The sequence below is a fragment of the Myotis daubentonii genome, chromosome 6, assembly GCF_963259705.1.
Source record: "Myotis daubentonii chromosome 6, mMyoDau2.1, whole genome shotgun sequence".
Lineage (NCBI taxonomy): Eukaryota > Metazoa > Chordata > Mammalia > Chiroptera > Vespertilionidae > Myotis > Myotis daubentonii.
The window spans coordinates 5,405,026-5,431,439 of NC_081845.1; the positions used below are offsets into that span (position 1 = coordinate 5,405,026).

The 26,414-nt window shown below is 50.7% G+C and overlaps 1 protein-coding gene across 7 annotated transcripts in view; it reads right to left on the bottom strand.

Moving 5' to 3' along the window:
• ARID1B (AT-rich interaction domain 1B) overlaps positions 1-26,414 on the bottom strand; it is a 400,125-nt gene that overhangs the window by 25,820 nt on the left and 347,891 nt on the right. For 4 of the 7 annotated variants that reach the window (XM_059699964.1, XM_059699960.1, XM_059699957.1 and 1 more), the window contains 5 exons: positions 20,248-20,575; positions 18,269-18,397; positions 8,495-8,640; positions 3,461-3,570; positions 2,619-2,777 (listed from right to left, as the gene is read on the bottom strand). In XM_059699964.1, coding sequence (XP_059555947.1) covers positions 2,619-2,777; positions 3,461-3,570; positions 8,495-8,640; positions 18,269-18,397; positions 20,248-20,575 — 872 coding nt within the window. The remainder of the gene's footprint in view (positions 1-2,618; positions 2,778-3,460; positions 3,571-8,494; positions 8,641-18,268; positions 18,398-20,247; positions 20,576-26,414) is intronic. The other 3 variants (XM_059699959.1, XM_059699962.1, XM_059699961.1) reach the window with 3 other exon arrangements.

Here is a 26,414-nt window from a genome sequence, read left to right on the forward strand (position 1 = left end):
GCTGTGGTGTGGCTTTCGGGTAACGTCATTAGGCGCCTTCCCACGGCCAGGGAGCTCTGCAGAGGGGCTGGCCTTCCTGCCTCGCCAGGCTTCCGCGGCGGGAGCCTGTCCCAGTGCACGGAGCCGCCGAGGCCAGCACGAGTGGGGATGGCGGGAAATCACAAGACAGCGCTCCAGTGCCGCCCATGTTCTCCTTGCCTAGAACTTACGTCTCCAAGTACATTTTCCTCGTCTCCGGCAGATTCACATTCCGCAGGCTTTACCATATGCCTGTAGTATGTGGATGTGCAAATGTTTATTTTTATTGTGGAATGTTTTGTGACAACAGTGTTGGTCCCACACACTGTCAAAGCACAGAGCGTCTTTACTGCTCAGTCCGCGCTGGGCCTGCTACGAGACCAGAGGTTCTCAACCTGTGGGTCGCGACCCCTTTGGCGGTCAAAAGACCCTTTCACGGGGGTCGCCTAAGACCATTCTGCATATCAGATATTTACATGACTATTCATCACAGTAGCAACATGACAGTTATGAAGTAGCAATGAAAATAATTTTATGGTTGGGTCACAACATGAGGAACTGTATTTAAAGGGCCAGAAGGTTGAGAACCACTGTACTAGACGGACTTCATTAGGGACACTGGTGAGAGCAATGCTAGGCACAAACCGAAGTCTTTCTCAGAGCAGGATACTCCTCAACTGCACACACCAGCAGTGACGTGACAGCACAGTCTGAGGTCCTTCCTTTCAAGGTCCTTTGGTCTTTCTTGAATTAGTGTCTCACTCAGGAAAGGGGCTTTCTCACCCACAGCAAGCATCTAACCATCCCTCCCCCGAGCTGCAGCCTCTCCGTCCTCACTGACCCCTGGAGCCAGAAGTGGTTTGTAAATTCTCAAAATGGCTATGGCACAGGAAGAGATAATGTACATGGAAATATTTAGAAAAAAGAGGAAAGTGATATGCAATTTTAAGAACGATGCATTATCGGAAAAGGAGGTTAACATTTCAGTTTGCTTTTTTCTTGTGTTTATGTAGAAAGTGGGTGTATGCAACTTATAAGTTAAAACTACAATAAATACCTCAACCCTTCTTTATAATTCAGAAATCAGCAAGGTGGAATTTTTAAACACAGTCTATCAGTAGTCTTTGTTTTTAATCAATTATAGGTCTTAATTATTATCTTAAGGTTTTAAAGATTTCAGCCTCTGAAATTTTCCCCTCTGAGCCAACATACAAATGATTTTGGAAAGTTTTAATTTGACTTCTACTTGTTTATGTGAGTGTGTTACTGATCCCAAAATACTTTTCTTATGATTAAAACAAACGAACAAAAACCAGGGTGGATTATGGGGAAACACCCTCCATGTTGGCTGCCTTCTGAGACTCAAAGCCAGTAACACAGACATCAATCAGCAGGAGGGAGCGGCACCCTCCCGCCCCGCAGTTCCGCACAGCCCCCGCACCACGTCTCATTCATCTGGGTTGTCTACAGCGAAGGTACCAGCGAACATCTACCCTTTCTTCCTCTGGAAAGGAAAACGCTGGTTAGAACAGAGCTCGGTATGAATTCCACAAGCGTCTGCTGCAACCAGCTCTTCCGGCCTCCAGCCCATCCGCGGAAACCGGCGCGTGGATGATGAGCGCAGCCTCCTTTCGGGCGCTGACGAGGTTGCCAGGTCCCAGTTACCTTCTCCCACTCGCTGTACTGAGCTGTGCTCTCCAATCCACCCTCTTACAAAAATTAGCGCATTAATTAAGCCTTCCTGGTGAGTAACTGCATGTTAAGGTTTTTTTACAAAGATCTTTTGAGCCCTTATATGAATGTAAAATAAAGGTTACTACAGTGCCATTCTTTTTTTTTAATGGCACAGAATTAATTTCTTTAGAAGGAAAACAAAGACTCTACGGGCATAAGAACATAAAGGCTAAAAAATCCCCTTACATACACGTTATAATTTTTGTTTTTTATGTATCATATGGAAACCAACACTTAGTTTCAGGATTATCAGCAGTCTTTTGCAGGATATTAAGTCTTCGTCTCACCGACTCTAGTGTAGGCACACATCAGTCATCTAAGAGTAGTTCCCAGAGTCTCATGCACCAGCATTCCTACCACTTCTCTGCTGATGCCGACAGGGGGTGGGAGCAGGGCTGACATACATCTAAGCCGTGCCCCGAGCGTAATGCTTATATTCTCAGGCAGGCAGTTTTGAAATAAGATGTTTCAGATACAACAAACTTGCTGAAGGCCAAACTTGCCATTTACTCCATGACTGCTCATAGTTCCCGCGTAAATGAGCAGGGACTTGTTTTAACTGTGCTAAGTGCACATGGACTCAGTATTTGAACGGTTCCCATGGGGAGGAGTTTGGACCCGTAACACAACCTCGTGCTTGTAGGTGCTTGTTCACAGCAGCGGTTTCATCGACAGATTCAATTCTATGATACACATCAACTTTGCTCGTTTTGTTACTAATGCAATTATAAAGAAACCCCTTTTATGGATAAATTATTGAAGAAAAGTCTTATGAAACAAATAAATAAGCAAGCATTAAAGTAGAATTACTTAATTATCCAAAAGCCACCAAAAAAATAAAAAACAAAAAAATCAGAGCCACTTACAGGGCTTGATGGAGTCTTGGGCCAGCCCGGGCTGCTAATGCTATCGCTCTCATCTCCATGAAATGAGGAGATGCTAGCAGAGCTGGGGGACCTTGGGGAGGGGACCGGCAGGTTGCCGGGGGTGGGGGGCTGAGAAATACCCTGAGAGCTGTAGCTATCCTGTGGTAGAGGAATAAAAAAAAAAAAAAAAAAGACAAAGGTAGGGCAAACTTTATTTAAAATAACAAAAAGTACATCCAGTTTAACAGACGAACTTTCATATTTATATAAAGACGTACAAACAGACACACAATAACACACACATAGACGGTATTAAAACAACATTCTTAATTAGTACAATTCGGTGAGTTTGCTGATGCTGGATACGGCCACTAAGCCACCATGCTCACTTCAAGCTCACATGGAATGCTAAGCATGGGTTACCCCTTATGAAAGAAAGGAAAAAAAAAAAGCTGTTCACCTTATTTATCAAATAAGGCAGGAAAGCAAAATATTAAATATGTTGCTGTTGCTGAGGCGGCCAAAACAGGAAGCTATAAACTGAAGGCAGAGAAAATGGCTGCAAGAATCAAAACCAGGCAAGATCCCTTCCTTCTCCCCACCCCAGAGCACTTCTCTTAGGGTCCTGTCCCGCCGCCCCCTCCCACAGCCGTGAGTTAATGCCGTAAGAACTAGTAACTTTCAGATCCACACCATGACGGGGTGGGGGGAGAAAGGCTACAGCCATGCGCACACGTGAAGGCATGCAGAGAGAAGACCAGACGGGAGCAGTGTGGGCCAGCACCAGCGACGCAAGGACGTGCAGCGTTAGCAGGCAGCCCACCCGTGCAGAGAGGAAGTACCTTCGCCTTGCTCTCGGGCTGCGGAGTGCCTTCTTCCTTCCCGTCGGCTTTGAGAGGCAGGGGCAGCTTGGATTCACCAGGAGACATCATATCTGCAAGACCCATAGATGCTAATCGAAAACAGGAGAAAGAGTTTAGGATTATACATGTGAATCCTCAGGTGGGGCGCCCGCTAACACAAGGCTCTGGGCGATGCACGGGGCACCGGAATGTCCCTTGAAGGAAGGAAAGGAAAAGGAAATCTTAACTCAGAGCAAACTAACTTCTGAAGTCGACATAGCATGACGTTCTGGCAATCCTTTATTTTAAAAAAAGAAGCAATCATTTACTCAAGATCCAAACCACTGAAAGTCAACTTCTAGCACTATTATTCCATAAGCCCAGTCTTTAACTTGCTCATCAGGTGTGGAAAGCAAATGCTGGTTGTGTATATTTTTTACCTGGTGACTAGAGGATTCAGTGCTTCCTTCATTTCCTAAATTCACAGCATCTATAAGGCTGCAAAGTCATCTGACATATTATAGTGTTTCATTCGAAAAGCTTATTTATCTATGCATGTGGCCTAGTCTATAATAATGGAACACAGTCGTAACAGATGACTTCAAAGACAATGATTAAAAGTAAGTTTTGAAGGAAAGAATCTAGTTATTTGGCACGGGCCTGGTGCACTGCGCACATCTGTCAGTCCTGGGCGGAGCTCAGACACCCAGGGCAAACACCCACGCAGCTCCTGGTCAACCTGATGATCCCAGACAAAACTCCTCTCTTCCTCGGCTCAGAAATTCAATCAAATTCATCTACGCTTTAGAATGAAAGGGTTACCAAAGAACAACCGACTTATACACATTTACTGCAAATACGAATAGACATTTTCAAGTGAAAAACAGAGTTTGAGTTTCTTTTTGAAGGAAGAGTGAGGCCACAGTGGGAATGAGTGTAGGTACCCGGGAGTGACAGCTGAGCTCCTGCAGGAACCCACTGTGAGACCATCTGCACAGCACGGGCTGCAGGTGCGACACCAGACTCGTGTGAGGAGTCGGAGAGGAGAGGTGGAGGCGGAGAAGGAAGAGGGAGAGCATTGTGAGCCTTATAAGCGAGCTGAGACCAGAAAACATTCCTATTTCAAAGCGAGTTAATCCTGACGTTTTCTGGACAGGACCCACTTTCCATCCTGCGAGCGGGTGTGCACGTGGAGCACGATGTGCCAAACAACACAAAGAGAAAGGGAGCTTCAGAAAAGCGCCACAGATTGCCCACTACAAAACGATTACTGCACATATTCGTGTATTACTATGTTTTAGAAAATAATTAGTTTTAATTATAGCAGAGAGAGGAGAGCAGGGCTCTGGCGAATTAGCTGGCAAGCTCTGTGGAGCTGATTTGCTAATATCGTTAGCATCACTGCAGGTTGGGACCAGAGGTCCTGCCAAAACAGCCCACCCTGCCACGTGCCGCCAGCTCCCACGGGTGCGCTCCATGGGCGCGCCGCTCCCGCTCCCACTGCGGGCTTTTCAAAGCCCATGTGCAGCCCGTCAGCCCTTGAAGTCATCATCACACACACAAATCATAATTGGGGTGTTTTTCTTTTTTTTTTTTTTCAAATTACTTTCAATACTTAGACTTTAAGAACTGGAACAAAAAGGTTTTTCAAGTGATGCAGCTGCAGAGAAAAATCTATTGGGATCAGCTAAAAATGCTGTTATTTTTGTGAATGTGTGAAACCTCAAAACAGCAGCTGAGAGATATTACACGAAGTCCGCCTTGCTGCTTCGGGTGGTTTTACCTCTGGGGTCTAGCAAGATAGGAGCTGGTAAATCTGTACATTGAGAAATACAAGGGGGGGAGCAGGACGAGTGTGGAGAGAGGGGCTTATTTATGCAAGTTCACTCGTCCTCGTGGGCTATTCAGAGTGGGCTCCAAGGAGCGGCAGCACGCAGTTCCAGAGAAAGTGGCCAAGTCACGGACAGCGGCTTCTCCAATGGCTACCACAGTTTTGTCAGCATTTGTAACACATGTTCTTCATGCATTAAGTGTGTCAATGTACACAAAAGCAATGTGGAAGCGTAAGGAACTAGGTCATTATGTATTATGACAGTTAATGATAGTAACTTACACTGATTTAAAAATCAGACTTAGATGAATATATATTGACTTGAATTTCTCCAAACTTCATTTAAAATAGATAAAATATTATATATTTTTAAATGGGCATTTGGGTTACACAAATATGAACACTGTCAAAGACTGCACTGCTTTATTATTTTGAGAGACACACAGGACGTAGAGTAATAGCCCTGTTCAGCGCTCCTGCCTCACAGTGTAAATGTTATCCTTCCCAAGGGACCACCAGGTCTTTCTTTACGGTGGCTTTTCCCATCCTTTTGTTGAAATGCTTGTTTTGCCTTCTTAGCAAAGGGGTCCAGGGCACCATTTCTTCCCCTTTCCCAGGAGAGAGAGAGACGCCATAGGGACGTGTTAATCAGGCCCTGCGCCCCTCCCCTCCCCCCCTCCCCCCTCCCCCGACTCAGCAGGTGAAGCTCGGACACAAAAGGGCAGCAGAGGACCCGGTGCAGATGCAGCGTCTGCAGACACCGCACGCGCTCCCCTCTGGCTTCACCGGAGAAAGAAGATCCAGAATGACTCCGAGAGTCAGTGTAGGCCAAGGCCCCAAGGCAGCTGTCTCACCCGGGACTTGATATATTCAAAAGGACACAGAGAGCACATCGTATGGGCAAAAGGGGACTTCAACGCTCATGCCTCCTCCCCCACTTGCTTCTCAGTCTCCTTCCGAGGCTGCAGACCATTCCCAGAGGATGGCAAAATAGGGCCAGAAACGCACGTGCACACACCTGTAATACTCGTGACTGTGTTTGTGTGTGACAACTATATAAAGAACACTGTTGACACCACACACACAGTGTATGAGGAAAGCACACTCCTCTATCTAGCTCAGCATGGCCTGGGTACCCCCTGAGACTCCTCCCTATGCTAACGCACCTCCACGTGGGCCAAACAGGAGACAGCAGGTCCCACCATGTCCACCATAGCCCTCTCCCACCCGAGCCGGCCCACGGGACCATCAACCTGAGCAAACCCAGCATGTGAGCCAGCATCACTCTCCCAGGATCAGCCCATCACCCATACCCACCGCCCCTGCCCATCCCACCGCCCCTGCCCCTTGCCCCTGCCTGGCCAATCTCTAGAAAAGCTGAGTGAGCACCTTCAGACCTAATGCTCCGCAGGAGCTCACTGCCCTGGGCCTGCCATCCACTCCCCCGGAGCCAGCCCCACAGTCCTGCAGACACGCGTGGGCCCTCACCACATGCCAGCAAACGCTGAATCGTCACTATTCCTCGGATGTGCGGCATTATTACTTTCTATCAGGTAGCATTTGACTTAATAAAGCTGAAATAAAATCACATAAATGTGTAAAAAATTTTGATGAATGTTTAAATTATTAAAAATTCAATATTTCAAAATGCACAATGCAATAAAAAAATATATACTACTAGTCTGTACGAAAGCCTGTGAGGATAAATGGCCTTTCACGGAACAGATTACCTTTGTATGAAATAACAAATAACTGAATTATCTGAATAGTGTAAAAACCCCTCTCTGTGAATCTCCGTGAAATTGGTTATTCCTTAGGAATACATAAATCTTCTCAGGCAGGGCACGGTGCCATCTGTTTGTTGTTGGTTATTTTTGTGGCCCTGGAGTCCAAAGAAAAAGGGAAAAATGAGTATTGCTAATAGTAGGTGAGAATTTATTGTGTAGATTCAATGCTCGGAGGTAATTTTATTTCAGCAAGCCAGACAAAACCCATAATGCCACAACCCAGAGTCCTTATTACCTGGGACAGTGGGGAAGCTTCTAGCTAACAGGCTGTTTAGAGCTTTGCCCTTGTCACCGCAGATGTGAAAACACCACCTCAGGGATGAAGGCGGCCTGGCCTCCCTCACGCTAGGAAGGCCTCTTCTGTTTATGTAAAAACTTTCATTTTCACCAGCAGTTCCTACTGCTTCCTATTCCGAACCTTTCAAAGGGGGCAATCAGAAGGCTATACCCATCCGGCCCTAGACCCAGGACTGGCTCCAGCAGGAGGGCAGGGTGCGAGCCCAGCGGTACGTTCACGTGCCAGAGAAGCAACAGCGCTGGGCGCCGTCAGATGAGCGGGGGAAGGCAGCGCAGGCAGAGGCATGGAAACGGTCCTGGGGCACCACCTCTGGCTCCACAGCGCTCTCCTCACACACCGGGGAGCAGGGCCCCGACCGCCCCTCCAGCCTCGTTCGCTCCCGGAGGCTCCCACCCACAGGGCGGCTCTCGCTCCGCTCCCGCAGGTGGGAAGCAACAGGTCAGGTGAGCTACACGGCGTTTTCTCAGCACGAGACCACCCCTCGGCTCCTGGGTGAGCAGGAGGCTTGCAGAGGTGGCTCAGGGCCTGGGGGTCTGAGAACAGGGATATCTGCCTAGGTTTGGGCATTCTCGCTATTTTCGCAATCCGCTTACTACACCAATCAGGTGGGATTTGGTAAGAAAGCCGTTGAGGTCATAAAGTGGGTTGAAAGATGTAAACATACTGAAAATTAAAAACAGTTCTTTAGCAAAGTACCCAATTTCTCTACAATCCGCAAAGAGCACCCTCCATGTAGACATTTAGGGTGAGTTTCCCGAAAGGATAAAGGGACCACACTCTGCCCTCAGTTGTTTCCTCTGAAGCAGGACGTTCACATTTGCCTCCACCGCCATCAAGTGAGAAAGAGACACTGTGTGGGCCGCCCGATGCTCCCAGAATGCCCCCCCCCCCCCCCCGGAATGGCACTGAACTATGTCCACATAAGTTATATGAAATGTAATCCTCAAGTCTTAAAATGGTTAAGTAGGCTGAGCAGGTTCCCAAGAAGCAGAAAGCAGTGTTTTCCCCACTTCACAGGAAGACGGAGGCTGGAGCCGGCGAGGTGTGGAGCCGGCGAGGTGCAGCCCGCGGGCGGGCCTAGGAGAGGGGAGGGCGGCCTCGGCCGGTGGCAAGGTTACCTGTGGAGCTGTTCACCATGTTGGGCGTCATGCTGTAGGGCGGCGCCTGCGTGTTCATCAGCCCCGAGCTGTTGTTCATGGGCTGGCTGTAGGGAGAGCTGGAAGCCATGAGTCCGCTCTGGTTCATGCCCGGGAAGCTGCCTTGCCTGTGAGAAGAGAAAGCACATGCATCTGGACACAGACCACGCACCGGCAGCGCTTGCCCTGGTGGCCATTTCTCGGGATGCATCTATGCAAGGGGCGGGCTAGTACGGTTCATGTTTGCTTAAAATCATGTATTTTCTGGAGAGAGAGAGAGGCTGGACTCTGTTGCTAAGTAGTTATTTAATGCACTACCTAAAATTCTAAGTCAGATAAACTTTACAAATAAATTCTACATTTTTAAGCTTGTCGAGATTTATATATAGGGATTATATAAGCAAGAAAGGGGGAACGTGAAATAATAACAGGAATTACAAAAGCAAGCAAAATTAACTACCATTTTAAAAGAGCTGACTCTTTATGAACATTACTTAATATCCTCCCATCAAAAACCAGAAGTCAAGAAATGCAAAACAGATAAGCAGGGTGGGAGGGTTATTTAAAAAGAAATCCCTTGACCTAAATCTTCTGATCTACTGACTACGAGAGAGCACTTCCAAAATCCCTACTACCCTCTTGTTTGACATGCGGACAATCGGGCTGTTAAAGACACCAGGTTCCTCTATCAGAGCCCACACGAGCGGCCGACTCCCTCGCCCCGCAGGATTCCCGCGGCAGGCGGCCTTCAGAGCCCAGACTGGCTGTCAGTGTCCCTCCCAGGCTCCGGTCCTCAGGCCACCCTCCCCACGGCCGCGGATTCACGAACTTATCTTTTGGTGACTTAGTTTGGTTAGTTTTGTGTCTACTCTCTGAGAGACAAACCTCTTCACTCCTGCAAAGTGCAAAGGGGTACTGTTTGGTTAAAGGAGGCGAATGTCACTTCATTCACTGCAGTTAATTGGGGGGAGGGGGGTGGTGAGGGAGAGGAGGGTTTTAGCAGCAAGATGGCTTAATTCTCCCAGGAAAATTACTGCAAAGAAGATGATGGCAATGTGGCAAAATCTTTAAAAGACTCCACAATGTAGTCGAGCTTTTCTTTATATGGTACCTTTAAAAAATTTCTAAAAAAATTTGGCCATTAATATTTACTCTTAGAAGTAAAGCTAACGGGAAAGGAAAAATCCGCTTTGCCTGTCTGTTCCAAATGAATTATGATTTCTACCCCCTCCGTCTCTATTAAACCATCGTTTATTGGCTCCTAATATATAGTAAAAAAATGTTTTAAAGATATCCTTTAAAAGATGAATATAAGTCATTAATGAAAAACAATGTACTATTCTCTTAGTGTAGCTATTTTCAGTCTGCACTGCCCTTTCTCAAACACAAGGTGATGAATGCAGATATTACAGAGGTTTTAAAAAATACCTTTAAAATAACACAAAATTAAAGATGTACATGCCTGTGTTGGATGCCAGTTGCTGGAGGCCGGAAGTTTTTAAGAGTCTGGTTAAAAGCCATGGGTCGTGACTCTGTCACGAGGAGACTTCCATGGCCCCCAGGATCTGGGAACAAATCACGTCAGCTCTGGACCTCAGCTTCTACATATAAGCACCGAGGGACTGACCATGACTTTAGCATGAATACTGTGTGAAGTACATGCAAATATGCATAATGTGTTTTCTAGGCACTTTAAACAGTTAATTTTTTAAATTCCCGGCGGAGGGTGGGTGGAATTATGCTCACATACACAGAAGGGATCAGAGACGTTAAAACGCTTGCCTAAAGACACACAGCTAGTAAGTGGTAGAAGGAGACCTCCCCACGCCTGCTGCTAGGCGGGCGGCCCACACTGTCTCCCAAGGCCTCCGACACTGCTAACACTATGAGACAAGTGCAATGCCGCACGGTGGCCTCCTGGAGAACCTCCTATTTGTCTAGCGGACTCAGCTGTGGTTGGAGAAAGCTACATCAGAATGGCGCTCTTCTCTGTGCCTCCTAGAGGCACCCTTTGGCGGGGTGGCCACCGTGGGAGGTGGCCACCGTGGGAGGTGGCGGAGGTAATAAACAGCCTGTGGACGCTGCTCCCGGGAAGGCGTCTGTCCTGTGTGCCGCAGCCTCCGGGTGTCCGGGCACAGAAGCAGCAGAGGGAAGTGCGTCTCCCCAGGAACGCAGGGCACCTGGCCGCCTGTCTCGCTGCGGGGTGAGCCAGTTTTTCGTCCCCGCGGATGGAGTCCTCCTCACTGTGGCTTTGGAAATTACTGCCGAGACTCTTGGTGGTTCTGAACAAGCAGGAGGGCGTACCGCTACACAAGAGCTTGCGATGCATCCCGTCGAGCTGGGGAAACTGAGACGTGTTTTGTGCAGGAGACAAGGTGGCGGCCTCGGTGACCAGGCTGAGCTCTCCAGCTCACAGCGGAGGGGCTCACGAGAATCTCTGTGGCCACAACAAGCTTTCTTACGCGGTGGGGCTGGCCACCATCACCAGGACCCAGCAGCCTCGGGAGTCGGCCCCCTCCAGGGACAGCGCTCACCACCCCTCTGTCCTTGGCAACGTCCGGATGTCCAAACGGAGTGACGGTGGAGAAGGCACTCACCAGACACTTTCTCTTTGCAAAGGAAACAGGAGCAGGCAAAGCAAACCGAACCAGGCAAAGATACAAGCTGAGACGAGGGAAACACTCTGTCAAACCCTAACCCTGGCCTCTGGGCTCGGGAACCACTGGGCTGTTTCCAGGGCCCGATGGGAACAGACAGGTTTTGTCCCAATTGCTGCTGCCCTGATGCCACGGATCCTAACCTGCAGCGAATGCCCAAATGCCCGGGAGGGAGTCTGTTAAACGGTGAAAAATGACGTTTTGTGGTGATTATGCTGCGAAGCGGGTACTGGGCTGCGCGCTGTGGAAATGACCGCTGGGCGGTGCTCACAAACCACAGGTGCTGACCACGGGCCTGCGCTCACGGCGGCCAGGTGTCCACACAGCCAGGCACCCCCCCACCTGTCCACGTCCACGTCCACATGTGGCGCGGGGGGTTGTCATTTGAACATGCAGACCGGCAGAAGAGCCACAAGTGCGTTTAAATCGGCTTTCGGATGGGATGAGATGCGAGGGCTGAACATCTGTCGTCCCATGACAAAACCAGGTTACTGTAACGAGTGGCGAGGCAGAGGGCTGCAGGTGCACTTCCTGGAAGCGCCCCTCGTCCTGCTCCTCAGCCCACGTGCACGAGTAATCTTTATAGGTTCTCCCTCAGTCACTTTGGAGAGTTCTCAAACATCACACGTCCATCTGCCAACAAAGGCCTGGTTTGGGGAAAAGCCAGAGGCAAACAAGTTTTAAAGAAACTGTTGCCAGCGTCCACTCGGAAGGCGGAATACTGCTTCCCACTAGAGCTTGAATTTGGCAGCTAAAAACATTAAGTGAAGCCCATCTAAATATCTTGTTTGTTTTTTAAAAATATATTTTTATTGATTTCAGAGAGGGAGAGAGAGATAGAAACATCAACGATGAGAATCATTAATCGGCTACCTCCTGCAGGCCCCTACTGGGGATGGAGCCCACAAACCAGGCATGTGCCTTGACTGGAATCGAACCCAGGACCCTTCAGTCCACAGGCTGACGCTCTATCCACTGAGCCAAACCAGCCAGGCTAAATATCTTGTTTTTAAGTCACTTACAATAACATGTAAACTAAACAGGCTGCACATGATTGTGGTGCATCCAAGGAAGTGTGCAGGCCACATCATCGCAGCATCACCAGCGCTCCCCAGCGGTGACACAGGGAAGTGGACTCTCCTGGAAGTGACCAGATTCTGACATAGCCCCTTGGAGGAGAGCAGGGACAGACAGAAGTGCTTTGGAAACAAACACTACAGGTGTGAAGCCACTTTATTTAAATCCAGAGGCAAAGACACACGGAGAGGGGTCTCACTTGAAGGGTTCTAGCATATCCATGACTCGAGGGTTGTTCCAAATGACCAGCGAGCAGCGCCTGCTCGGTCAGAGGGGCGTGACCGCCGACATCCGCTGCCGGCCATGCGGCTGTCCCCACGATGCAGTGTGAGCTCTGGAGCAGGAGGAACGAGCCAGGCAAACACTGACACGGGGCCCTCCTTCACTCACACCGAAGGGCCACCTGACCCGGGAGGTGCAACGTGGAAAGTCCACTCCAGCCGCGTGTTCGTGGAGATGGTCCATGCACATCACACAGGCCCTGCCTCACATCTTCTATCAACACAGCCATGTTCCCCTGAGTCCGCTCCACTGGCCCAACAGACTTCCCATCACGCCACACGTGCCTCTTCCTAAGTGGTACTTGGGCACCTTCAGTTGAGGTTATTTTTGATCGAATATCTGAAAAGGGAAAACCACTCCCTCAGTCTCTAAAACTACAGTCGGACAGAGAAGCTACCCCAGCGGCCCCTCTCCGTGCGGCTGACCCATCAGCACGCTGTGAACAAAGGCACTCGCGGCTCTGGTGGCAAAACGACCGCGTCACCTCCGCCACCAGTGCTGGCGAGGAATCCATCCTGAGGCACAGTGCTTCCTGTCACCAACCAAAGACCAAGAACAGGATGCCCGTGACCCAACCGTAGAGCCCTGTGGAAATACACAGCCCGCGCTATTTAAAACACTAGCCCCCCTTCCCTCGGGGAGACGTGCTGGGAGTAACCAGATCCATCAGCAGCACCTCCTATCGAGCTGATAGTCCCCATCATTTGTTCAAGATGGGTGTTTAGGACAGCGGTGGGAGGGCGGGCAAGGGGCACAGTAGTGGCCCAAACAAACAACAAGCACAGGAGCTACGGGAACAGTGAGCACCGAGGGCCCCGGCTGTGGGGAAGGGCCTTGCAGGTGCTGGGGAAGTTCCCTGAGGAAGGCATGCGTCCTCCCCTCCCTTCCGGTCCCTCCAGGAGACCTGAGGGATCCACCCAGCGGCCCTAGGGGAGGGACTGCTGCTGGTGGTGGTGGGGAGGGACTATAAGACATGTGAGCAGAGGGCGGGGAGGGCCACATCACTCAAGGCCGGGGTTGGTAAGGTTTGGTCTGCACCCTAAGAGACTAGAAGGAATGTGCATTTCAAAGGCATTGTTTGCTCTGACTGTGGATGGGAGGACGCTGGGCGGGAAGAAGGGATGTAGGGCTGACGGGTTGTGTGGCTCTGACAGTCTAGGTAGGAGAGGACAGTGCTGAGGACCCAGGCATGGGACAGGGAAGAGCTACATGAGATCGGGAGGTGACAGGACTGGGTGATGAATGACAAGAGGACACCACCGTGTCCCCTGGGTGGCGGCATGCACAGAGGCTGGGTCGCGGGCGTCATGGACTGCTGACAGGCTCGGAGACCACAAGTCTGGCTCAGGCACGTCGCTTCTGAGCTCCCAGAGGCAACGCCGGGAGACGATGGAAACGCCAGCCTGGAAAGTGGGGTCCTCTCGTTCCTCTTCGCTGCCTTACGGGAATGCCCTCCAGCACTTCGAGCCTTTCTCTCAGATCCTCCCTGGCTGTGAACGTGACCTCCTCTCCAGACAGCCTGTTCCCTGACGGACAGCTGACGGGTGCGATGCCAGCAACAGAGCCACAGCCATTACTCGTTTTCCAGCTGTGAATTAGCAGCCGGCCCTTTGGTGACTGTGCCCTAAGTTTCCTTTTCCCCTTGGAGCACGGGCGAGGGAATGCTATTTAACAGCTCGCTGGCAGAGACCAACGGTGCGCCCTCCAGCACGTTCTCCACATCCGTCTCTAGCGATGGCGGCCACTCTGAGCAGAACATCTCCTGCCCCTTTGCCACAGGCCTCTGTAAGGTGGCGATGCCCACAGGGCCTCTGTAAGGGGCGGTGCCCACAGGGCCTCTGTAAGGGATGGTGCCCACAGGCCTCTGTAAGGGATGGTGCCCACAGGCCTCTGTAAGGGATGGTGTCCACAGGCCTCTGTAAGGGGCGGTGCCCACAGGCCTCTGTAAGGGGTGGTGCCCACAGGCCTCTGTAAGGGATGGTGCCCACAGGCCTCTGTAAGGGATGGTGTCCACAGGCCTCTGTAAGGGGTGGTGCCCACAGGCCTCTGTAAGGGGCGGTGCCCACAGGCCTCTGTAAGGGGCGGTGCCCACAGGCCTCTGTAAGGGATGGTGCCCACAGGCCTCTGTAAGGGATGGTGTCCACAGGCCTCTGTAAGGGGTGGAGCCCACAGGCCTCTGTAAGGGGTGGTGCCCACAGGGCTCTGTAAGGTGGTGGTGCCCACTGTCTCTCTGTGTCTGAAGCTTTCCCGCTGGCTGTCTCCATTCTTGCCCCTGTACCTGCTGACCTAACGCCACCACGCATGGAGGAAGCTGCATATGCCCCCTGGGGTTCCCAGCAGCTTGTGACTACGGGAACATCTCACCCTTTTCATTAACTCCTTCAAGCAGGCTTCTCACAGGTCCCCTGTTCTCAGTGCTGCCACAGCGGCACCTGCTGTCAGATTCCAAGATCCAGTACTTCCTTCGCCTCCACGCAGGGAACATGCGAGTCGTCCCTAAAGTAAGGACTGACCCCTCTCAGCAACCAGAACAAACAGCCCATGAAGCAGAGGCTCAGGGTGCGAGGAGAATGCAAAAGCCTCTGGCCTTGAATTTTGGTAACTGATAACTAAGACGTCCCCTCATCCCACCCGACAGGACGGCCTCGCGGGGTGCACCTCAGGGACAGGAGCAGGTGGGCCTGGAACCCCGAGAGGCTCGGCAGCCCCGGCCGTGAGCTGCCCTGAGCGATGCTTGAGGGCTGGGCTAACCAGGTGCAGCCTTCCCGCCCCTTGAATGGACCAGTCTGTTGGCTGGAAACAAACAACGTGAGCCTGGGCTCTCCAGCTCATGGATTCTGCCACAGCAACATTTTGTAAAACCCTCTGAAAAGAATGTCCAGGGCTATCGTGTTGGGAAATATATAAATATAGTCACTTCTGATTTAAAGCACCTCCTAAAATTCTATAGACTTCCTGAACGAAATGTGGCCTCGCACAACGAAGTTACTTAGTTTAAGCAAAAACACGATTTAAAATTGGGTAAGAATGTTGCAGAAAAGGCCTGAAAGCTGAAAAGAAAAAGTTCTTCCAGGCACCCCGCCCTGAGCGAGGAGGGTCCCAGTCAAAGGCAGCCAGACACAGCTCACTTTCAAAGCGAGAACAACGCTGCGGCCAGGCTGTGTGGCACTGTTTCTCGTTACTTCAAGAGATTACATTAACTAGAAAAGCTTTAAAACTGCATTTTCGGAGTAAAAAAGTCTATCAGTGCGTGTGTGTGTGTGTGTGTGTGTATGTGGGGGGGGGGGAGTCCTGAACAGATATGAATTGTTAATTTCAAATACTGGATACTATTACTCAGCTTTATATATATATATTATTGATTTTTTGCAGAGAGGAAGGGAGAGGGATAGAGAGCCAGAAACATCGATGAGAGAGAAACATCGATCAGCCGCCTCCTGCACACCCCCCACTGGGGATGTGCCCGCAACCAAGGTACATGCCCCCGACCGGAATCGAACCCGGGACCCTTCAGTTCGCAGGCCGACGCTCTATCCACTGAGCCAAACCGGCTAAGGCACTCAGCTTCTTTAGCACCTGAACAGTGCGATTCACCACATTCTACTGCGAATCCTCTCATAATGAAAATGAGGGATTTCTTTGCTCAAAAGGGGAAACATAATAAACAACTCATCTACAGAACCCTCGACTTACTCCATGTGGCACGTGTCTACCTGGCACTGCCTTTTAAAGAAGGAACAGCTCCCCGAGTGTCCTCTCCACGGCCCCACGCACCCGCCACACCCTCATCTTACAGGAGCGCCACTCCCTCACTGCCACTCCCTCACTGCGCGCCTTCGCCATCCAGGCCTTTCTCAGCCTCTCTCCCGGCTCCAGCCCCTGGGGACTCTGACTTGAGAAAGGGTCGCCACAGAGAGCTGGGAACCCTGCTTCCTCTCCCAGAGAGAGACTGATACATGAGAACTGGCTCTTCAAACTGCCCACCGAACTTGAACCTGACAGCTGTCCATGCGGAAACAAAGACAAAAGCGCAAACAGGAGTTTGCTGCAATGAGCTGTTAGGTAATGCGAAAGAGTGCGAAAACCAAACTCCTGAACCCGCGGCTCTCAAACACGCACCACACGTTTTCTCACAGCCGAGCTCTGCTTACAAAAAAAAGCACAACAGGTTTTGTTTATTGCAAAGTGCAAAGGAAAGACGATTTAAAATAGAAATAAAACACGGCGTCTTTCTTCTGTGGAGAGAATGCCGTAGACATGAAATACAAAATTCAGAGCTAACGGGGCGGGGCTGCGGAGCCGCGCCTGTGCCAAGCCTCTAGCAGACCCACGCGGAAACCCGACATCTCCCTTTCCCTGGTTTCAAACGAGGCGGAGGTGCTGTGTTCTAGGACGCTCTCCGGACGCTGCTGGCTGGAGCGCAGGCCCGAGCTCCGCGTGCTGGTAGCTAACATTGATTTTCTGCCCCCGTGGAGGCAATTGCACTCTGATGCATGCCATTTAAATTCATTCTACACAGCTGCTTAATGTGGCTTGGCAAGGCACAGGCGGGCGAGCTGCGTGGGGCCAGATAGGACTCCCGAGGTGGGAAGGACAGATCCTATGGATTAGCAGCTGATGCAAATGCTCTTCTCTCCCCACGGGCACCTTCCCACGGGCTCAAGCAGTGACCTTGAAGGTGCCACAAGGAAGGAAAAGAGGAAAAGACAATTTTCCCAAAATGTGTGTTCACCCAGTCCTCTACCTGTTACTGCATTTTTAGGATCATGTTTATAGGATTTTCTATTTGTTGGTCCACATTTAGGACCATGTTGACAGGATTTAGAACTCTCAATTGCGAACTTACCATTTGCTCTCACTGTCGAAATAAATGTATCCTGAATATAAAGACGATTAAAAAGCTCTCCATCGCCCATTCATAACTAGTGAAAGCATATTGCATGAATTTAGTCCTTAAACAAAGCTAGCTGACCGTTTCCTACTTTAACCAAAAATGTGGTATGTTTCTATAGAAACTATCTAGTGCACATGATTCAAGCTATGTAGGATAATCTTACATTACTATACAAAAAATGTTGATCATAATTTTTGCTTTGTAAGTCACTCAGTAATAACATACTTTAAAAGCATTCCCTAACCTAAGATAGTGTAGCCTGATAATAGTTTTCTAGTAGGAAAGAGACCCTTTTTGTTGCTGTCTGTAATTCCTGTGTTGTAATTGATAATACGGCCACACCGTGTTCTGAGAGAAAATTCTGTTTAGGATTATCTGGTTGTATTTTCCCAGGGAATCTCTGGCCAAAGGCGGCCACTGCACCTGGAATTGAGGGTGTGCAGGAGCAGGTTGGTGAGTGACAGTGACAGTAACACCGTCATGATAACACAACACAAGTACCTGACAACACACGACAACAGTGGGGGAATGACACCAGAGCAGGTCATCTCATTACTTTCCACAGAGAAAATGTGGATTCGTCTCAGGCATGAGGGAAGAAGCCATGCCGATAGCCATGCAGACAGATCAGGGACAGCATGCAGGTTGCTACCCAACCAGCACAGCGCTGGTGATGAAAACAGAACAAAACAAACAGAAAGAAACAAAAAGACAACCCCTCTGAGATGGATTTCCTTCGAGGTCTTTCACTTTGTTTTGGGTGTTACTTCTGCAGCCAGATGGCACGTTCATTAACAGTTTAAAATCGCCCAGGGCCCCAGCGAGTCAGGGTCTGTTGCTACCTACCCGTACTGGTCAGGCTGGTGCATCATGGGAGCCTGAGAGTTGCCATAGTTGGGGTGCTGGGAAGAAAACAGGGGGCGTCCGCCAGCCCCAGACTGGCTGGGATAAGCAGGCGACCTAATGTATGGTGGCCTAAAGCAGAACAGAAGAACAGCTTCTTTGGATTTGTTCTGTCGACAGTATGAACACCCCTGTCCACCTGTCATTTCCACACACAGGTGTGGAGGGTCGCAGATGCGGTGTAATACTCTGTACCATGCAGCTGCCTGCAGTGGAACGAGGTACTTTCCTTAAGAGGGGGCGTGGGGTGGGCAGGACGAAGGAGAGAACAGTAAGATTTTCAGATCCCATCTCAGTTCAGTTCTGAAGTACAGCTTTGACTTTAGTCAAAAATACAGTCCATTTAAACTCCCGGAGGCTCACTTGGGCGGCGCCTGCAGGCAGGCGGTGGAATGGCCTCCCGATGGCAAATGGAAGGAAAATGCATGGATGACAGTGATTCCTGCCTTTCTGCAAAGTGACAGATGAACTGACTCCGAGGGAGCCCGGCAGGAGTCCTAATCAGCATCTCTATGGTCATCTCCTTCCCAGATCACTAGCCAAGGCCTCGAATCAAATTCAATCAAGTGCTTTCTACTCAAATACCAGTCAAACCAGTCCTCACAGACAGGTTCATTAAAACATCCCCTGGATCTGCACAGGTTTGGGTGAGAGGTACACTGCTGGCACACAGGAGGTTCCAATTGTAATGGGGATGAGAGAGAGATGGAGAGATGGGGAGGAGAGAGGGGAGGGAGAAGGAGAGATGGGGAGAGAATGAGTGGTTTTCATTTTGATTCCTCAGGGGAAATTTTTCATTATTTGGAGGAAACAGTGAGATTGGAGGGGTCCCTAACATTCCCAAATAGCAGCTTCAGAGGGAAGGTAACAAAGGGACACATTTACACGCACACACACACGCACGCTTTTATCTCCCTTTGGAAAAAAAATCAGAACCTTCTATCATTTCTTCAAGGTACCCTATTTTCATACATATCTTTCAATTTGCTTTTTAAAAATTAATTAATTAAAAATATTTTCATTGATTTCAGAGAGGAAGGGAGAGGGAGAGATAGAAACATCAATGATAAGAGAGAATCATTGATCGGCTGCCTCATGCACACCTCCTATTGGGGATCCAGCATGCAACCAAGGCATGTGCCCTTACCGGGAATCGAACCATGACCTCATGGTTCATAGGTCGATGCTCAACCACTGAGCCACGCCAGCTGGGCTCAATTTGCTTGTTTTAAATGAATTTTTGTATAAGTTAAACATAAAACATATATACAGGTGCTTCTCTGAAAACATTCACTCTGGCCTCCGAATTTTTAAATTCAATGTTACTTTTATACAGGCCAAGTATTTACTTTAAGAATTAATTTTAAAATCAGGATTGAAATCAAATAATTGAGGATAAAATCCTCCTGGATCAAATTAAACTTCCTGAAATATTATCTTTGCATTAACCTCATTTTGGTTTGGACAGACAGGTATGCCCAGAAAAATAAAAGATAAGAATATGAAGGATGAATCTCACACATACACACTTAGACAAACACACACAATACACATATGCGTACAAAGTTTCTTTGCCATAAACATTTTATGGTGGGGGGACAAGTGGGGGGACGTTCTTTTTCAATGTTGTAGGTTTTAACTGGTTTACGGGCTTGAGGCTTCCTGCGCAAACCTGGCTATGTTAAAGGGAACCCCAGCCACGCCCAGGCCTGGGCTTTGGGGGGCTGCTCAGTGACCATTCACAGCCATTTCAAATAACGGCCCACAACCGATTTGCCCACCACTCAGATTCCTTCTTTGGTGCCTCAGAGAACTGGCCTGTCATTTGTTTTCCTGAGACTACCGGCCCCCATGTGACCCGGGGACCACATGGTGCCCAGCCCCGTTCACGCACACACCAGACCGCCGCCCCGATGGCATACCTGCTTTGTGCTGAGTTGGCAGCGGCCTGCATCACTGCGGCAGCTGCCTCCTGTGCCTTACGGTTCACGGTTGGCATCGGCGGCCCCATTCCTGGCCCGCCCTGCTGAGACATGCCAGGAGAGCTGGGGGTCATGCTGCTCATGTTTCCAGGAAACGGTCTGTTCTGCATCCCGGCTGATGGCATTCGTCCCAGGGGCATAGCACCACACGGCTGGCCTGGCCCTGGCCCGTGCATCTGGTTGTTGGCATTGATGCCCACACCAGGCCCCGGGCCGCTGTAGCTTGCACTGGGCACCCCACTATACGTTGGGGGTCTGGAGTAGTTACCTAAACAAAAAGCAAGCAAACACAAATTACGGCCTTTTACTTACTATCTGGACTTGTGAAACATTCACTGGAAACTTTCTGTCCAACACCGTGATCAACACAGAACATTAGTCATTCCTATTAACCCTTCCCTGCGGGTGCTGCGAGGCGGGCAGCCTCAAACACGCTCTTTCTGCACATTCCAGAGGCAGGAGCCACCCAGGACAGCGCGACATGGAGGGCAAATCCAGGCTAATCATTAACTCATCCATGAACAGGCCAGAGATGCTGGCGCCAAGGCTGCTCCGACCCCCACACCTCCTATTCCTGCCCTTCAACCCAGGCCATTGCTCCGGCCCCTCTGCCGGCAGTGGACTGTGGGGCCACACCCAGTTCCGATGGAGGGTTCCGGACGGCGTGGAAGACAGGCGCACAGATGGCCAAGGCCAGCCTCCGAAGCACCCCGGGGAAAGGGGGGGCACGCGGAACCTCGCCATGAGTCCAGCACCGTCCGTTTTCCTCGGGTGCCGGGAACACTTTTTTTTGGCTTGAGCACCAGGTAGAGCGGCTGGCTTGTGCTTGGTGCCAGGTCTTAGGAAATACAGCTTCAAGCAGCGGCATGACACTCCACAGTGAGGTGGTGGCACCTGGGAGCAGCAGGGCCTGAGATGAGGAGCTCCGACCACCCCCACGCCACCCCGCTCACACTGGGCACAGGCGCCTGGGAGAGAGTTGCAGCTGCCATGGCCTGGGCTCCATGTCAATGGTTTTGCTTCCTTTCTCCTCTATGCCTTTTTTTTTTTTTGATTGAATATACATACATTAAACCCAACTCAATTAAAGGCACACCTACCGCCACCCCAGCAGTAACACCTGCTGAACCACAGTGCGAACGAGACACTGGCAAGGCTTTGCGCCGACGACTTCCTTCATTTCTCTGACAACCATGTGGAATACAGACACGACCACGATTCCATGGATAACTGAGGAGAACCGACAGCTAGTAGCTTAGGATTCAAGTCCAAGAAAACTGACTCTGGAACCCATGCAATTAACCAATAAAATACACTGCCTCCCAATAAGTGACTGTTGAAATACAACACACGTGGAAAGACGAGCGCATAACCAAGAACTAGTGTTCCACTACTTTCTGGAAGTATCGCCTCACCCATACAACATATGTGTTCTAGGCACAGGGGATACCGAGTTAAATACAACCCAATTCCTGCACCCAGGCAGCTCACTATCTAAGCATGTGTATGTTTGCGTGCACGCATGTGTGTGTGTGAGGTGGAGTAGCAAAGGAAAGGAAAAATAACACACAAAAGCAAGACAAAAAGTCAGTGCACAGTGAGAAGCAGAGCCTAGAGCAGCGGTTCTCAGCCTGTGGGTCGCGACCCCTTTGGGGGGGGAGGGTCGCCTAAGACCACCGGAAAACACATATATAATTACATATTGTTTTTGTGATTAATCACTATGCTTTATGTTCAATTTGTAACAATGAAAATACATCCTGCATATCAGATATTTACATGACGATTCATAACAGTAGCAAAATTACAGTTATGAAGTAGCCACGAAAATAATTTTATGGTTGGGGGTCACCACAACATGAGGAACTGTATTAAAGGGTCACGGCATTAGGAAGGTTGAGAACCACTGGCCTAGAGGCAGTGTGCTTGGGGACACAAGGTGCTCCAAGGCAGTGGGGCTAGTGAGGCCTCCTTGATTGAAAGCCTGATGGCGGGGCCTGCATCAGGAGGCCGTGTGGGAGGCTGTGGGATGGGTTAGTCGGTGGGGCCTGCATCAGGAGGCCGTGTGGGAGGCTGTGGGATGGGTTGTTGGCGGGGCCTGCATCAGGAGGCCGTGTGGGAGGCTGTGGGATGGGTTGTTGGTGGGGCCTGCATCAGGAGGCCGTGTGGGAGGCTGTGGGATGGGTTGTTGGCGGGGCCTGCATCAGGAGGCCGTGTGGGAGGCTGTGGGATGGGTTGTTGGCGGGGCCTGCATCAGGAGGCCGTGTGGGAGGCTGTGGGATGGGTTGTTGGCGGGGCCTGCATCAGGAGGCCGTGTGGGAGGCTGTGGGATGGGTTGTTGGCGGGGCCTGCATCAGGAGGCCGTGTGGGAGGCTGTGGGATGGGTTGTTGGCGGGGCCTGCATCAGGAGCCCGCGTGGGAGGCTGTGGGATGGGGCGAGCTGGAGTGCGTGAGGCTCTGCATTGCTGACGGTGTGGCCTAAGGTCCGCTGTTTTTACTGTTTCACTCTCTTCTCTGTAAAACAAAGACACGCCCCTCTAACACCGAAGGCGTGAGGAGTTGTTGGGGCTCTATGACAAATGGTAGGGGTTTAATATGGCAGAGGAGGGGAGAGGGCACGGATGGAAGAGGCCACAAACAACAGGCCAGAGAGTCACTGGGAGGAGGCGGCGCCGGGGGAGAGGCCACCTGCGCAGGCCTTGTCCCGCTGCCAGGCCTGGCCGTCATTCTGGAGATGAGATGAGGAGCTTCTCTAGGTTTTGAGGCAGAAACTGGATTTGATTAGGAATAATAAGAGCAGATACCTGATATTTACTATGTGCCAAACGCAGCCCCAAGTTCTCTGCATAACTCACTTACTCCTCCCATCAAGCAGGAGGGGTTCCTATGACTATACTCTGCACTCCAGGGACGGGGCGCCTGAGGCGCAGGGCGTTCCAGCTGGTCCGGGGCCACGTGGCCGGTGGGTGCAGGAGCCGGGCTGGCACCAGGCAGCCTGTGAGTGCAGCTCAGAGCCCAGGCACACGCGGTGCAGCTGCTCAGGTGCGGAAGGAAAAACTACACTGATGTAACCAAGTGTTCTCAGGTCCACACTAGGAAGCTGCATCCCCCTGAAAATCTGCAAGAAATTCAGGCTTCCCAACACCGCTGGCTGCTTGCTCTCTGCTAGGTGCATCAGCATCAGTGCACTTTATTTGGTTGTTCGTTGCGTGTCTGACTCACGCAGTTGGTGCGAAGGTCACTGTCCACACAGACCACGGCCAGCACTCTCACTGCAAAGGGCTGGATAGGCCCTTGTGGGCCAGGCTGTCTCTGTCACAACTAAGCTGCCACAGGCAATGCATACACAACTGGGCCTGCCTGTGTTCCAATAAAACTTTATTCACAAATACAGGCAGCGGGCCAAAGCGGGCCATACTCTGCTGCCAGCTGCTGCAGACCAATCCTGGGCCAGGCTAGCAAAGGGCCCCACAGCACAGACGGCGACCTGCTGAAGCGCTTCCTGACCCTGACCATCCTCTGGAAGGCAGACAGGAGCAGTGAGGCACCGGCAATGTCGGCAGCGGACAGTGAGAGAGGCCAGAGGAACAGAACAGGCTGACATGAACCCCTCAGCGGCCACCAGGGGCACGGGCCAGTATCTCCTGGCCAGCTCCTCCAATTCAGCTGCCTTTTCGTGAGGAAGCTACTCTGCCTTTACAGAAACAATCAAGCTTACACTGTTTCAAGGAAAAGTAAAACACATTCACTGCTCATCAATTTCCACCATCTTTACGAAAAGCTCTTGAGTTGCTGCTGAACCTCCCACCCCACAGGTCACCACCTCGGGGGAAGGGCACCTTCTGCTCACCACCCTGGCAGGAGGGACGCAGAGCCGTGGGCGCGCTGCAGCGACCTGCCTGGTTCCCTGCATCCCCAACGCCCCAGCAGCCAGAACTTTCCCGTGAGCAGACAAGACTTCTCCCCTCCTGCCGGGAGCGGGTCCATTGAGAACCCCAACACTTGGGACGGAGAGAGCATGCCGGAGGATCCTGGAGAGGGACTGGCCTCGGAGCCTAGAGACAGAGCCTAGCGGGAGAAATATGCCGGGGTCCAAACCCCAGCGGGTCCAGGGGTCCCCAAAGGTGTGGACGGAGTCGGCGAAGAAGGAATGACACGGAGACAGCGTTCAGTTGATCAGCAGCCTAGCCAAGATCTCCAGCCAAGTTCTGGTCTGGATCTCCAGAGAGGTTCTGCTTCGGATCTCCAGCGAGGTTCTGTGGCCATGTTTCCTCGCTAGGTTCTCCAGCCAGGTTCTGTCTGAGATCTCCAGCCAGGTTCAGTCACCATGTTCTAGTCAGGTTCTCTTGCCAATTTCTGTAGTCAGGTTCAGTCCAGGATCTATTGCCATGTTCTCTCCAGCAAAGTTCTTCTGTCTCCAGGCTCCCTGTAGGTTCTGTCTTCTGAATTCTGTCTCATGAGTTCTGTGTCTGAAGTTCTGAGTGTTTCTGTCTTGTTACAACTGTATTTATACCAGTTGATTCAATCCTATCAATCTCTATTACAAAGGTTAGGGCGTTTCTTATCTCCATTCCAGGGAGAAAAGATTATGTAGTTTAAGCATGATTGTTCATAGTTAAAGGGATTAATTACCCGCCTGGCACTTAGTTGAGGGGTTTTATTCCCTCCCTAACTTCAGGGGAAAATCCCTACCTGGGGATTCAACCTTTCTAGGAGAGGTGACCTTGGTTAAAACACAGCGCCAAGAAGGTGAGCAAACATATAAAGAGCAGTATGCCATATATGCCAGGTCCCTTGAAACAGCAAGCATGGACCGGCTCCCGGCACCCTCCTGACCTCACATGCCTGGCTCCCACAGGATGTGACGACGTCAGTGATATCCAGGGCTCCTTTCTGGCTCTCACTTTATTAAAAATAAGGAAACTCATTCACAGTTTGGATGCAAATGAAATTAATTCACATTTTCATGCTCTTTCTCTAGCTCGTTTCCACCCTCCCCCAGCACGCATTTGGTGACTCATTTGGTAAGAAACTTTATGCAGTAAAAACATATGTCCTCTTTGCTTTCTAAGGAAATGAAATGACACTTCACTCCTTTCAGAAAACAGATGTTTAGACGTGGTTGTGGCAGATGAGGCCCCTGGCAGTTTCATCAGGGAAGGGGGCTCCGATTTGCTGACCTCGCTCACAGCCGGACCTGACAGGTGCACCACTTGGCTTCGCACCTGGGTTTAGCGGGCAGCTGAGCTGTACCTGAATGGACACAGGAGCAATGACCGAGAGGCTGTCACCTGCAGCTTGATTCCAACCTTCCCCGTCAGGTATGCACTAGCGAGGAGCTGCGTTTCAGGGCTTTGCTCAACTCAGCAGCTGGACTTTGTCTCAGAGCAGGAAGCGCTCTGGACTTGGTGGTCACTCATTAGAGCACAGCCGCTGTGCCTGGAACACGTACACACAGGTGCTCAGAAAGCCACCGAATGCGGCACCTGGAATTCACATGTCAGTTCCCATGTCCTAGTCACAGAGGCCGCTACCTGGTGGGAGAAATGCAGAGTCCCCCTTTCTTCTCCTGGAGGCTGTGGCTGTCCTGCTGCCCACAGGACAATGGGTTCTAACGGCTTAGGGCAGCAGTGACTATAGCACGGGCTCTAAAATCCGGGCTTGATGTCGGTCTGATGCTTCCTAGCGGCATAACTTGGACAAGTTACTCAGTCTTTTGGACATCAGTCTGGACGTCTGTAAGTCATGCTGGTAATGGGGCACAGGCAGAAACCGACCAGTCCAGTGCTGGGCAGTCACCTCTGAATAGTAGGAACTCTTACCACCAACAATTGTTATCAATAACCATTAATAGGATTTTCCCCATAATCTTTGTAAAACGTGTGGGAAGGAGTGAAAAATGACTCATGCCCCGGACTCTCTGCCTACTTGATAGCATATCTCCCCCCCCCCCCCCAAATAAACAAAAAGCAAACATGTGAGCCAAGCAGCACAGGAGAGGCCAAGCCAGGACGAGTGTGCGCTCTGATTTCATGTTTCTCTAATAGATTAGTGATTCGCTGGCACTGGCTCTGACAGAAAGCAGATGGAGGCAGCAGGCAGCACAA